We start from the raw sequence: 15376 nt of genomic DNA on the forward strand, positions 1-15376 counted from the left end.
GTCCCTAGAGCGTGTAGCTCAGAGGGATTGGGATTTTTTTTACATGGAGCATGTCCAACAGCTCTGGGTTTGACATAGCTTTGTATGTTAGGCAGAGATCGCCTCTGAGTAGGCGATATGCGACGGAGTAAAGCTGCATTTTTTTGAGAAACTTCAATATTAATCTCAGCAGAGCATTCATTACTATTTGAAAATACCCAATTACTGGGTCAGGAATGATGCTATGAAATATTTTGTTGGAAAAAATATATTGCAGTTAGCCTTTCCAACATATCATTGGTAGCTTATCCATCATTAACCTTTGCTCCTCTTTATTTTTCCATACAAAAGTATACCATTGTTATGGCCAATATATTTTGCTTTATTATGTCCCTATAGCCATAAGCATCCATCATATCTAGTATTACTATCATTAACAGTATTCAGCATTTGTTTCAGCCACATTTCATTTATAAAACATATTTTCTCTTAGCAATTGTCTGTCAATTATATTCTGAGAAAAACAATGATCAATATTATTCATGCTCATTATTCATTTCTTTGCAGACTTTCAATATCTCTTAACTTTATACATTCATCATCAAACCAGTGTACCCTTGGCAGCATTATCTTTTTTTTTACTTGCTTCTCTTTCAAGCTATAAGCATTCTTAAAATTGTTACAAAGATATTCTATTGTTATCTGAGGTAAATAGCTACATTATATGCTTCAGGAGAATAAAGATAATGCAATGACCTATTTAGTCTTTCTGTTCTACTATTAACTAATTTCTTAATATCTTTTTTATATCATGTCCACCCATCAGTCTATCATCTGTATAAAATATTGTTATGAGATGATAGTGACCACTTTCACTTTCATGTCATTGTACCATTTTATTACTTTAAGGAAATTAATAGATAACCTTTTTTACTAAGAAAAGTATACACGCTGCTCTCATCCGTTACTTTACTACTCCTGTTTAGTATAGTCAAGACATACGATTTTATCAATTGCAACAAAAGTCTTCACTTTATTCACTGTTTTATCTTATTTGCTAGTTCCTGAAAATATCCTCTTAATAAAGCTCTTGTAGTTAGTGCAGTTATCTGTTCTAATACTGAAATCTTCACATAGGAGGTAGGCTAAAAGAATGTCATTTGGTCTTGATAAGTGTGCAAAAGTAACCCTTGATGCAGAAAAACTACACCACCAGCAGAACATCAGTTTGGGACAAGAATGTGGTATAAAAGAACTTGAGCAAGAGGGAGTGTATAAATATTTGGCAATTGACGAAGGATCAACATTACAACGTGAACAAATGTGAATAAAACTTAGTAAGGAATATTTTAGAAGACTTTAATTCTGAAAAAAACGTTGACATCTAGGAACAAAATCCAAGCTATAAACCAATTTGCTCGTCCTGTCCCAACTTACAGTTTTGGAGTGATTGACTGGCCCCAAAATGTGTTGGATAGATTAGATAGGAAAACAAGAAGGATGCTTCATGTGGGTCTAAATTAAATCAGCGAACACTTAAAAAAGTGAATGCTGATTTATCAAACCCATGTAAGCAAAAGCTTACAATCCCAAACACTCAGAACAGCAATTTTTTTTCCCAGGGAAAGAAATTGCTTATATGCCATTTCGCTATTTTGCTGTTTCGTGCTTTCAAGTTCGATCAAGACACATTTGAAGGATTGCATCTTCAATTATATAATAGGAACCCCTTCATGCTCACCAAATGATTTATAAAAATCAGTATATACCAAGATTATATATTCTTCGTTCCGAAGGAGGGATGGGCCTCCTTGAAATTGATTAAATGTATAGTTCTGCAATTGTGGGAACCACACATATCTGCTGACCTCACAAGACCCAAATGTAGTAAAAGTTTGAAACATGAGGAGGATAAATCTAAGTTGACTTCTCTGCTTAATTTTGCAGAAGCATATCAGCGTCAAGCAGGAATGGAAATCAAACCAGAAGTAGATAAAAACCAGGCAGCAACTGAATGTGCCAAAAAAACAAAAGAAGGAATATAAGGAAAAAAGCATAAATATAGATTAGATGCAAGTATAGAAAACTTCTGGAAGAATCTCATGTTGATCAGGAACGAATGCAGGAATGGTTAAGGAAAGGCAAATTCAAATTAAGAGATGAAAGGTTAATATTGGCAGCCCAAGATAGTGGGCTACATACATACTGGTTTACAAAGTCCATTGAACATGTTAGAGAAACAGACAAATGTGGGTTTTGTAAAATTGAATTGGAAACAGTCATGCACCTTGTTGCTGGTTGTGACATACTAATAGGTTCATAGGTAGGTACTAGGCTATCAGCCCTGGGGCCTATACAAGCCCAGCCAAAAAGGTACCCTGGCTTTTGCCACCAAAGAAAATAATTTTCCTGTGCCACTGTCGAGCAGAACCACAGAGGTGATCCCCGGGGTGAATTTCCTATTTCCCATCCAATCATCAAGATTTTTCTTGAAGAGTGCTAATGAGGAGCTTTGTTTGATATAGATAGGTAGTTTATTCCAGAGTATGGGAAGTCTCTGGTACAGGAATCTATCCCTCCGGCATGTTCTGTTTATTGTAGTGACAAGGTTTAGGTCCCTAGAGCATGTAGCTCGGAGGGATTGGGATTGCTTTGAGTGGAGCATGTCCAACAGCTCTGGGTTTGACATAGCTTTGTATGTTAGGCAGAGATCACCTCTGAGTAGGCGATATGCGACGGAGTAAAGCTGGAGTTTTTTGAGGCGGTTCATGAGGGCATCTGTTTGAGGCCGGTAATCCTCTTTGTGAGGTATTTCTGTGGCCTTTCCAGTTGTTGTAGATGTCTTGTGAGGTACATACCAAAAGGGCGTTGTACTCTATAATGGGTCTAATAAGTGATGAGTAGTGGGGAACAATGACCTCTTTTTTTCTGGATGAGAAACCTTTTGTGATGAGGTGTGCCACATAGAAGGATTTCCTGACTACTGTGGCGATGTGATTATCAAAGGAGAGACTACTGTCCACCTGTGTCCCAAGGTCTCATCACACTTTCAGTGTTAAGTATACTACCGCCTATGTTGTAGTTCATGGGTACAGAGTTTTTACCAAAGGGGATGACAATGCACTTTTTGGCATTGAGCTTGAGGCCATGGCTTTGACACCAGGCATCTGTCTCAGTGAGGCCCTTTTGTAGGATGTCCACATTGTTAGGAGTTTTGATTATGGCTCCTAGTTTGCAGTCATCTGCGAACTTCGTTAGCCAAAGACCTTCTGTGTTAGCCTGTACTTCAGAGAAGTAGATACCAAACAGGAGAGGACCCAGGACTGAACCCTGTGGTACTCCACTTGTCACTGGTCTGAAATCGGATTTGGAGTCTGCTGCTTTCACAGTGTGGGTTTTGTCAGTGAGCCAGTTGGCAACCCATCTTGTGACATAGGGATTTACACCTAGTTTAGTGAGTTTATCTATAATTCCAGAGTGGGGGATGGTGTCGAAAGCCTTGGCAAGATCTAGATAAGCTGTGTGAACCATCTTACTCTTGTCTACGGCTTTGGTGACTGCTTCAAAGAAGTCTATCAGGTTTAGGATACATGAGCTGCCTTTTACAAACCCAAACTTGGTGGGGTCCAGAGTTTGGAGATTACCAATGTCTTTGTTTATAAGTTCCATGATGATACATTCCATAGCCTTGCAGACCAGGCTCATCAGGCTAATGGGGCAGTAGTTCCCAGGGTCCGTGGTGGCTCCCCGTTGTGGAGTGGGATAACTGTTGCTGTGCGCCATTCAGCAGGCACAAAGCCTGAGGTGAGGCTATGACTGAACATGGTACTTAGGTGGGGTGCCAGTTCATTCTGTAGTTCGTGTAGAACACAGCCTGGGATGTTGGCAGAATGCCGGAATGGCAGAAGGACTGTATACTGAAAGGCATAATAATGTGGCAAGACTGTTGCACTGGGGATTGTGCAAACATTATGGTACTAAAGTGGCTGAAAAACACTGGAAACGTGAGCCATAAAGTATCATAGAAAATGAAGAAGTTTATATCACATGGGATCACCCATTACAAACAGTTTAAAAGATAGATGCTCAAAAAACAGATATAGTGGTCCATGAAAAGAAGACAAAAGTAGCATTGATCATTGAAATCACTGCACCCAGTGACTATAGTGTCTTGCGTACAGAGAGACACAAAGTCATAAAATATCAGGATCTGCAGGCAGAAATAAGAGCAATGTAGAAGAAAAATACCCAGACAGTTATAACAGTAGTAGGAGCAGTGAGTCTTACAAAAAAGAATTTACAATTGTATTTAGATATGTTACCAATCCATGTAACCCCATACGAATTGCAGAAGGAATCATTACTGGGCACATTGCGGGTGCTGCAAAGAGTACTTTTGGCTGATATCATAGTCTGAAACAATACTAATTTCATGAACTTGAATTGTACTTTAACTTAGGAATGAGGTCCATTCCCGTCATGGTACTAGAAACCCAAAGGACTTGGAGATAGGAAATATATTAGATGAAGGATCCGATTAGAAGTCAAGAAATGTGGAAAATGCATAAATATAGTTGTAAGTATAGAAAACTCCTGGAACAACTTCATGTTGATCAGGACTGAATGCAGGAATGATTAAGTAGAGGCAAATTCAAACCAAAAGATGAAAGGTTAGTATTGGTGGCCCAAGACAGTGGACTACATACATAGTGGTTTAAATAAAGTCCATTGAACATGTGGGAGAAACAGAAAAATGCAGGCAACCAGAATTGGAAACAGCTGCCCACCTTGTTGCTGGTTGTGACATACTAATGGCAGAAGGACTATATACTGAGAAGCATAATAATGTGGCAAGACTGTTGCACGTGGGATTGTGCAAACATTATTATAATATTTTAGAAGCTGAAAAGCACTGGAAACATGAACCACAAAGCATCACAGAAAATGAGGAAGTCTCCATCACATGGGATCACCCACTACCAATGGTTTAAAAGACAGATGCGAGAAAAGAAGACAAATGTAGCATTGATCATTGAAATTGCCACACCCAGTGACTACAGTGTCTTGTATCCAAAGAGAGACGCAAAGTCATAAAATACCAGGATTTGCAGGGAGAAATGAGAGCAATGTGGAAGAAAGATACTCAGACAGTTCCAGTAGTAGTAGGAGCAACAGGTCTTATAAAAAAGAATCTACAATCATATTAAGATATGTTACCGACACATTTAACTCCATACAAATTGCAGAAGTAGTCATTACTGGGCATATTATGGGTGCTGCAAAAGGACTTCTGGCTAACATTAAAGACTGAAACAATAGTAATTTCATGAACTTTAATCATATTTTGACTTAGAAATGTGGTCCATTCCCATTATGGTATTAGAAACCCAAAAGATTTGGAGAAATTAAAAAAAAAGAGATAGAGTCATTAATCGTTGCTATACTGTATTCCAAAATCTAGCAAACTGCTTCCATATCTTTAGCTTCAGACAGTCTTCAGAGTTTAAAAAGATAAGCAAATGTTTATTCTCCTAAACAGTGTTGTTGCTTGGAAACTCATTTTCAAGGATGAACTCGGCATTAAAAATTATTTTCGGCTACAGGTTATAATTAATCTTGAATACCAGCATCACTCCTTTTGACTTCTACCTCTACTTAAATTATTCTCTGTTTGTATTTGTTAACCATGGTTTGTGCCTTTCTATATGAATCTTATTCAGATTTAGTCTAGAAGTGCTGTCAGAGTAAATGACTTATTCAGAGTCACACAGCAGACTAATGGAAGCTGAGACAATCAAACTGGACTATAGGATGTAGCTGATGCAACATGTTGCAAAATAAAAAATATCTTTTTAGATTCAGTTCCAAAGCAATCAAAATTATGGATTGTGATTTTTGCCCAAAATTGGTTGCTCAGTCTTCTGAAAACTAATTATATTAAATTCCTGAAAAAAATAACATAAATTCTTGATCAATCAACTTATTTAAAATAGCAATATACTATGGTAATATGTCTTAATTATCATGCTCAGGTTTATGATGCCCTAGGTAATAATAAACTATATTATTTTTGTAATTCTACTTCATTACATAGGACTGGTAGAGGACATAATGGAGAGGGTCTTGGTGCCCAAACCAGCAGCTTTGGAAAGGTCCTGTGTCGGATTGCAAAAATGATGCCAGGTCTGGCACTGACCCAGACAGCTGATATAGGAGACAGTGACAACAGTTCTGAGGGTGAGGACTAAATTCTCAGTGTTTTCAAGCTGGATGTGGGTGAACCTCCGAAGTCCCCTACCTATCCCAGTCATGGTTACCCCCAAACATTTGTATCCATCACCATAGCTGTATGTCTTGAAGGTCCTGCATATCTGCACCTACTTTCTAACCTAACCTACCAACCTGACCCTGACATTTGTAAGCTCCGGACCCAACATTCCTCTCTCTATAAATAAATACAGAAAATGGGCACATGTTCATAGGCTCATAGGTGTGTACTAGGCTAATGGCACTGGAACCTTTATGAGCCTAGCCCATAGGATTACCCTGGCATCGTGCCATCTGACCTTAGTTCACAGTGACTCTGTCTGGTAGAGTCACTGGAGTGATCCGCGGGGTGAATTTTCTATTTCCAATCCACTCAAGATTTCTCTTGAACAGGGCCAGTGAGACACTCCACTTGACATGTATGGGAAGTCTATTCCATAGCATGGTCAGTCTCTGTGTTATGAACCTGTCCCTCCAGCATGTTCTGTTGATTGTGGTAATGAGGTTAAGGTTTCTGGAGCATGTAGTGTGGAGGGATTGGGATTTCTTTAGATGTAGCATTTCTAACAGAGCTGGGTTAGATGTGGCTTTGTAAGTCAAGCAGAGATCGCCTCTAAGTAGGTGATATGAGACAGAGAAGAGATGGAGTTTTTTGAGTCTGTCCCTATAGGACAAGTGTTTAAGGCAGCTGAAATTAAAATTGTCAACTTTTACCACTGGAAATTAAACAGTGCTGTCCCAGAAAAAATACGGCCCGTACATAGCCCTCCACTTCACCTGTGTGTCTTATTGACATACTTGATTTGATCCAATTGGCTATAGAACATATTCTGTTATTGTCACCATTCCTCATATGGCAACTCTCCAAAGGTGTGAAATTGTTTGTACAATTCTACATATATCTTCTGAAGAACTGCATAGCAATGGTGCTATCCTATCACTCTCTTGCAAAGTCCAATATTCTTTCCTCTGTGCCTACTCTCTGCTTGCATAATCCTTTTTTCATCACTGCCCCATTAACTCCTTTTTCACACATTTAATTTGATTGAAAAATAGAATCACATACAGCACACATGGCCAGAAATGGCCAGTGGAAAAGCTTTCAATTTTGTCCTCAGCATTTGAGTGGAGTTTGGCATAGCACACGAATGCTGAGTGACAATGAACACTATATAATTTCCAGTAGCCAAATAATTGTAGCAAACTGGTGAAAATAAAAACTAAAAACCACAAATTCACCAGTAGGACTAGAAGACACAAGTTTATTTTTCAGGTTTGCGTCTACTAGTCCTACTGGTCAATTTGTGGTTTATAATTTCCATTTGCAAAAGCTGACAATTTTAATTTCAGCTGCAGTAGTCTAGTTACCTTCAAGAAAATGTGCTTAAATCTGCTTTAGGAATACAGATTAAAGCAGACTAAAGGCAGTACTATGTGATAGTTACCATAACCATTAGCCTTCTGGATGTAATAATCTAGAAGGTCCTATGTGGTGTGTTGAGTTAATTCTCCTCTTTGTAGACTGACATTTTTGCATACTGTTATGAGTTCAATTACAGCTGTAGGTCAAATTATTATTTCATGACATTTCATATACCTATTATACATTTAACTGCAAACTTCTGCATTCCTCTCCATTTACAACTTTTTATTAACATACCATTTGAATAGCGCATCAAGGCATCATTTACAAACCATTGTAGCCTCCATCAGGGAGTCTTAGTAAGCCAACCTTATCATCTTTATGTGTTAATGTTGGTTGCACTATCCTATCCCTTCTTTCTCCCTGTAAGAAGCACATTATTGTATGCAAACCTTCATAATGAGTTAATAAGTAAAAGTAACACACCTTACAATTTGTCCTACATATCCCACAACAATATAGTTGCTATTCCTCTCTCCATTTGCCCCTCTGTCTCTATCTCTGTGCTCACACTTTTTGATTTAGTAAGTTGATAATATTCTTCAATTATGTTATTTAAACAGTGCAAAACAGTACTTCCTTTGTGGCTTGATAAGATAATGCTCACATGTATAAACAGATGTTTTACTACTTTCAAGGGTTCTAATACAGGCTAAGCTTTACTGGCTGATTTTAGCACACTCTTTTACGTGTAGCTGTTGGCTACATATTATTATAAGTCACAAGCAAGGGTATAATGTGCCTGTAATGTAGCCATTGTATGTTGCAAGTAGCAACAATTGAAAATAAAGTCTCCCTTTCCAATGTGTGTATAGGAGTAGTATTCTGAGAGTTGAGTAAATTTTTTTAAATGGTAGGTGAGTGGTGGGGGCAGCAACATAAGGTGTGAGTACAAAATATGCATTTCTTCCTACATCTCTGGCCACCAGTATCTTGCTTCTGCCTTAGGCTGCTTTGTCCCTGCCTCTCCCTCCCCAGTCTATCTATCTTCTCCCTTCTGTGTCATTAGTGTTCCTCCACTGCATTTACACAATGTCTGGTGCCAAGCATCAACTGCAACTGAGGCTAAATGGAAGTACAAACTTATGGCAAAATCTTGTGAATTTTGCCTTAGATTGCATTACTCTGGTACCATTTGGACTGCTGTTCTTAGCTATGTATAGTCTGTTTAATCTATTCTTCAGCAAGCTGAAACACTGAATTTACAGCTTGCAGTTGTCAAGAGGGTAATGAAGATGAATACATACATTCTCATTTTTCTGAAATCTGCTGTCACATGGGAATTACTGCACACATGGCACACACAGATAATACTCAGCTATTGTTTTTTTTTCTTAAAATGCTCTCAAGGTTCGAATCCAGATATATTTTGTATGACTCCTGTGTCTGTAAATGTTGTCTACACCTTTCCTTAATACATTTTTATCCTGCTGTTATAATAATGTGCCAGCACCCTATTGTGAAGCCTGCCTTGTACAGATCTTACCTGAATAATTATGCTGATAAATCAAAAAGCCATGCAACACAAATACGTAAAGAAATGAAAAATGCATTAATGTGTTCTTATGTCTGCAGTGTGTATTCCTGTCACCAACTGTCTGCCTTTTCCAACTACTTCTGTGTCATCCAATAAAACTGTTTGATTCAAAAATGTTTCTAGAATCTATGTTTATAGTAACAATAACATGCCTGGTCCCTCATGTGTTTCATAATATATCTGCAGCATTCAAATAAGGATTGACTAACTGCAACTGTCATGACAAATGTGTAAATTATGAAACATGACCATAATACCAATAACTGTTCTGTTTTCCAGCAAGTTCACATATGGTTGTATGCGTATAATGTTTTGTTGCATGCAAGTCATCAAACAGCACCATAGACTATTCCCATTCTAATTTCAACACCTTAAGGGATGATCACAGGTGTGCTAATACATTACCATCATCAGTGCTATCGAGCCTGGTAGTGCTACTCTTCTCTCAGAGAGTGAAAAAAAAAAAACAACACAGCAAATCACATTTTGTTTAGGTTGAACAACATTTGTATGTCTGAACTGAATTTTATGAACAAGTTATCTTGATTTCAGAGTGATGTTAACTCAATTAATTCAGTCGGTTAATGTATGTAGCATTCACAATTGAGTTAAAACATTGGTTAAACTACTCACACATAATCCATCACTGTTGTTCTGTAGTGCACTGTCCTATGTAGGAAGAGTATGTATTGTTAATGCACATTGTGCAAGCATGAGACAAGACAAGTGTGCATTCATCCTGGAATTAAGTGGCAAGAAAGTTTGATTGATAATCCACTCACTGGTTAAAAAACTATGATTGTCTTTGACATTCCCATGCTGTGAAACATATTCATGTCCCTCACAGTAAAACAATGTACATGAAGGACAGCATCTAAATCTTACTAGACAAGTATGTCATTACATGGAACATCACAGTGCTGTTTGTTATCCTTTGCATGCACATGCATTTGTCCCAAAACCTGTGATGCATAGTGTGATGAAAGGAGGTACTGCCAGCACAGCTAGCTTGAATTCTGTAAATAATAATATGTCATTTTTGAATATCAAACTGATTTATACAAGATGCTTGCATTACAAATGTATTATAACTGTATGCCATATAAGATGCTGGTGTTACATATGTATTAGAACTGTATGTCATGTGTATATCAAATTGATTTGTACAAACATTTGCATTGAAAAGGTATTTGTAAAGTACTTGTGCTTGAAATGTATCCACAGTGTGCCCTACTGCAGAGAACAGAAATGTACATGCACTATTATAACTGGTTAAATGTATATGTTTTAACAGAGGAAACTGGAGAGTTAACCTGAGTCCAACAAACTGTAGAAAAATATCTGAAATTAAATCACTTTGCTGAATATTTATAATTAGAATTGAAGTGAAAGGAGAAGTGGTTGAGTGAGTTTTTTTTTTTTTATACTTGATTTTGACTAGCATTCCAGTAATGTGTATAAAAAAAGGAATTTTTTTTTTCCTCACAACCTTTTTTTTTTTTTTCCAAGATATTAAGTAAGCTGTCATGTATCCAAATGTATAAAAAATTTTTTTCTTCACACACTTTTTTTTGTCTTGATTGGACTCATAATGATGGTTTTGGCCCAGGGCAGTGTATTTTAATTAAAGTTCCAGTTGTTGTGGTTTTTATAGCCCGTAGGCTAGGCCATAAAGATGCTATCTCACAGGTCTCTATGCAGCCAGAGACATGAAGTCTGTACTAGGAAACTTTCTGAGCTATCTTTGGGGTGAACTAATTAATATTCTGAAAGTATGGAAGTATGCAATTGTTTTATGACTTCTAGCACCTGCCAAATATCTGAGTAAAAACCTTTGTGTGTGTGTCTTTTTACACTTAGTTGCTAAGTTCTGCCAGCTTCCAGCAATGGGGGTTTTGCATGGGAACTAGACGTCAGATGACCAGAAATTATGTCATTCTGCAAGCTATGCCAGAATTAATATTTTAGACATTATTTTGAGAAGTCTCTTAGTGAGACAGAGCATTCTGTATTCTGTCTTGTGCCTGACAACAACAAGAAGGACCATTCACTACATCATCTGCCATGCTGTATTAAGTAATTAGGGAATATTAACTCTCTTAGATACAGTTAGGAATATAGTGAATCTTAGTTTAGATATTGTTTTTCTTTATTTGTCTGAGCCTGTAATTCAATGTTATTTTAAATATTTCCTGTGATTTTATCTCTGATGCCACTGTGAATATATACTTAGCCTTTTGTCGTTCTTTTATTATTTATTATCAAATATATTTACACCTTTCATTGTGGCTGATCTTTGTAGAGATATTTAAGTTTTGAGAGTACTTGCATATTTATTAGGTGACACTGTGTGGGCCACTCCTAATAGCCTTGCTCTTGGTCAAACTACCATTTGTGTTAATATTAATTTCACTCAGTATATTGGGTACCCTTGTAAGAACCTTAACGTACCTGGCAGGAGTGTCTGGTAGTAGTTGTAACTACCTTATAGTCTGGGCAGAATGTGCATAGCTAGTAAACCTGTACCAGCTATGTGTTTGTGTGTGTATGTGTGTGTGTGTGTGTGTGTGTGTGTGTGTGTGTGTGTGTGTGTGTGTGTGTGTGTGTGTGTGTGTGCGTTTGTAAATTAAATCTCAAATAGTGCATGTCATTTACTTGGGTAGGGACATGAAGGGAGAAGGAGGGAGAAACCAGCCCCTGACTGACTGGTTTCTGTGTGCTAATAAGGGAAACTGCACTTGATGCAGAGAGCTGCATCTGGAAATACTGTGTGGTACCTGTTATTCTCTCAGTGAACATCCCTTACTGGTGCCAGTGGTGAGGATTGAGGTTCTTTGATTACTGACCCAGAGGTGGAGGGACGCCACATATTAGTTGGCAGTGGTAGGATATCCACATCACATATTGCTTGACAGTGGTGGGATATCCACATCACACATAGTCCCAACTGTTTCAAACAGTGATTTTTTATCAATTACAGCTGTGCTTTTTCACATCACTTAAATTCAGAGTTCTCCTATGGCACTTGTGAACACTAGATTGTGTAACTAAATAAGAAGGATGGCTGATGCTCAATGTGGGGAAACTGTGTGTGTGTGTGTGTGTGTGTGTGTGTGTGTGTGTGTGTGTGTGTGTGTGTGTGTGTGTGTGTGTGTTTGTGTGTATGTGTCTGTGCATGTGTGTGTTGGGGAGTACAGTGACAAGTAAGTATCACTTGGCCCTGTGTTCACTTCACCTAAGGACAATCTATTTAACTTTGCACACAGCTCCCTTATCCAACTTTTAGCAGAAACAACCTCATTGACAAACACTAATAAGGTCACTGTGTCAAAGTGCGCTCCCTGTCCCCTTAAGAGTTAGACTTCCTCTGTGGTGTTTGCGAATAATACTGTGCTGTCTAGATTGTGTAACTAGATGGGTAGGAGGCTTGATGCTCAACACGGGAAAGGTGTTTGTGTAATTGGGGGGGGTTGTATATAGTCAGGTGAGCATGTCGTCCAACACACCTCTGCTCATTAACTTCTACTCTAGAGAAACATTTTAAGCAGCGCCGTCACCTTATCCCTATTTTCATAACAACACCTCTGCAACGCACTAATGAGGTCATTTTTCTTAAGTACACTCTCACATGATGGAACTCAGACTTCTATTGTGCACTTGTGGTTCATACAGTGATCTGTCGAATGTGTAAGTACATAGAGATGTGGTTTGAATACAGCACTGATTACCAAGTGTGGGTAGAGCTCATATGCTTTGCCTAGAACCAAAATCCAACATCAATGTATTGAGTTTAATCCATAACAGAATTTTTACAATGAAGTGGGGATATCATCCCCTCAAAGATGCTGTATGTCTTACTTGTAGTCAGATTTCCACAGTGGTGCATATGTTTAATTCAGTGACCTACACAGTATGTAATCTTGATAGATCAGCTGTTCAAAACCTAGAGTAGTGATCCTGACTGTCTGGGGTTGTAGAGTTGGGTAGATATAACTTCCAAAACAGCTGAAATCAATCCACATGGCTTTAGACAGGCAAACAAGTCCACTGCCCCTTATCCCAATTTTCATAACATCTTCTCTGCAATGTACAGATAAATCCATTATTTCTAAAGTGCATTTTCACACTTTAAAAAGTCAGATTTCTGTGTTTCTTACACTGTCCTCTAGGATGTATAACACAGATGAGTAGAAAGTTTGAATACAGCAATGATTAGCTTCTAAGAGTGTGTGTGCGTGTGACTGTAAATGGTTTCAGGATGTTTACATGCATTTGTAGAGGCAATATTTACAACCTGAGATGGCTGTAAAAGTCATTTTCCAGACACATCCCCTTGGCAATGCACTGCTAATGTCATCCCTTCATAGATGCTGTATGCCTTACTTGTATTCAGAATTCTCTTGTGGCACTTGCTACTGATACTGTTTTGTATAGATTGTGTAACTAGCTAGGAAGGTGGTTTGAGCCCATCCTTGCTTAAATAGTGTGACTGTGATCACTATCATATACAGCTGGCTACCTCACAACCACCATTATATACACTTTCACTTATGAGATGTATTTTTTGTTGCACAATGTTAAAATACCAAATTCTAGCATCCCAAGGGAAAATACATTTTGGCAATGCAATAATTATATAATGTTACCATAACTGCAGTTTCTCAAAGTTGTAGTATTACTTCTTTGGTGCATGACTTTGATACTGTGCTTTGTAGTTCATGTACTTATATAGGTAGGAGGTTTGAGTCCAGTTGTGGTTATGTCTTTCTCCCTTATACTATGTATACTACTCTTCAAATACATTTATAATGTGTAGATGTAAAGGTGTACTGTGTTATTGTGCCCTTTGACCACTTTTTACTATAAACATTTAGCTAATAAACAATGGTGATGTCATTCATTCAACTGGGCACTGTCACAGTTATACCTCAACATGTCATGTGACACTAGTGATTCTGGCACTAATCTGTAGCTTGTGATCTTAGATCGTTAGTTCAAATCCAGCCATTACTGCTCAGACTAGGTTGTGTCATTCTTACTGTGGCTGCACATGCTGCTAACACTATCGTCAAATATATCTGCTGTGTACATGTATAGATGTTGATTCCTTTTACAAAAATTATTATAATTTTTCACACAGCAATGCTTTTATTCAGAGTAATGTTGACATGTGATCACAGTTTCCTTACATAACATTTGTAGTAAGTATTCTCCTCTGGCACGAGGGAATGAGATGATATTCTGCATGTTTTGCCTTACTACAGCAATTACAGGCACACATATCCCTTGCAGGAATAACATGATGTAATACATGACATACTGACATATCTCACAAATGTAGTGACACTTCTGCTGGGGCCCATTCATCTTGTGAAATATCATGTATTTTCTGTAGCCACATGCTCAGATGTTCAAAATCCACATTCAATGACTGTTAGCATTGTGTAGACTTATACTGTAATACATGAATGGTATCGACCACAGTTATAATGTGTACATTTACAGTGGGTAAGTCTTCCCCATCTCTTGTATCTCAAAGAGATTGTGTCACATACTTATGATGCAATAAATTATCACAGGTGGAGTGTCATACTTGTGTAAAGACTTCCACTGTGGCACTTGTGCTTCATCCACATGCCACTAGTCAGTTGAGTTATGTAGCTTGCTGTTCAAGTCTCAAAAAGGGCAGCATTTTATGAATGTACTGATATTACCCGAAAAAACATTGCACGTAGTTATTCATATCCATTTTTATGCTGGACAATGATATATAATCACATGTTGACAATGATATTTGATCACATATTGTGATTGCATATCAGTGAAATGGTTACTGGGGACTTGTCATGCAGTGATTGCTCCTGTGGTACATGCATTGGCTTGTAGAGCATACCTACTCAGATAGAATGTTGTTCCATTCTGGGGCAGTGTGTGTCCTACACTATGGAAACAGCTTCCTTGGCAAAAAAGCACTGATATTGTACTGCTCACTATTGTATGGTAAGTAATGTGTTGCTCCTTTTCAGCAAATCTGAATAAATCAGATTGTTGATGTTTTATTCGTAACTCCTTTCTTACTTCATACATTGATTTCAATTATTTGTGACAGCCTCCATTGCTATCTCCTGTCAGACAACTATGTTAGATAACAGTAGCTTACACACAGATAA

General features: G+C 37.8%; 1 protein-coding gene across 1 annotated transcript in view; it reads left to right on the top strand.

Annotated features, from left to right (window-relative positions):
* LOC122797776 (trace amine-associated receptor 4-like) overlaps window positions 1–6227 on the top strand; it is a 38389-nt gene extending 32162 nt beyond the window's left edge. The window contains exon 4 of the mRNA XM_044066334.1: window positions 6012–6227. Within this exon, the coding sequence (XP_043922269.1) occupies window positions 6012–6227 (216 nt within the window). The remainder of the gene's footprint in view (window positions 1–6011) is intronic.
* The last annotated feature ends 9149 nt before the right edge of the window (window positions 6228–15376 follow it).

The sequence above is a fragment of the Protopterus annectens genome, chromosome 1.part0, assembly GCF_019279795.1.
Source record: "Protopterus annectens isolate FY-2018-M chromosome 1.part0, PAN1.0, whole genome shotgun sequence".
NCBI lineage: Eukaryota > Metazoa > Chordata > Ceratodontiformes > Protopteridae > Protopterus > Protopterus annectens.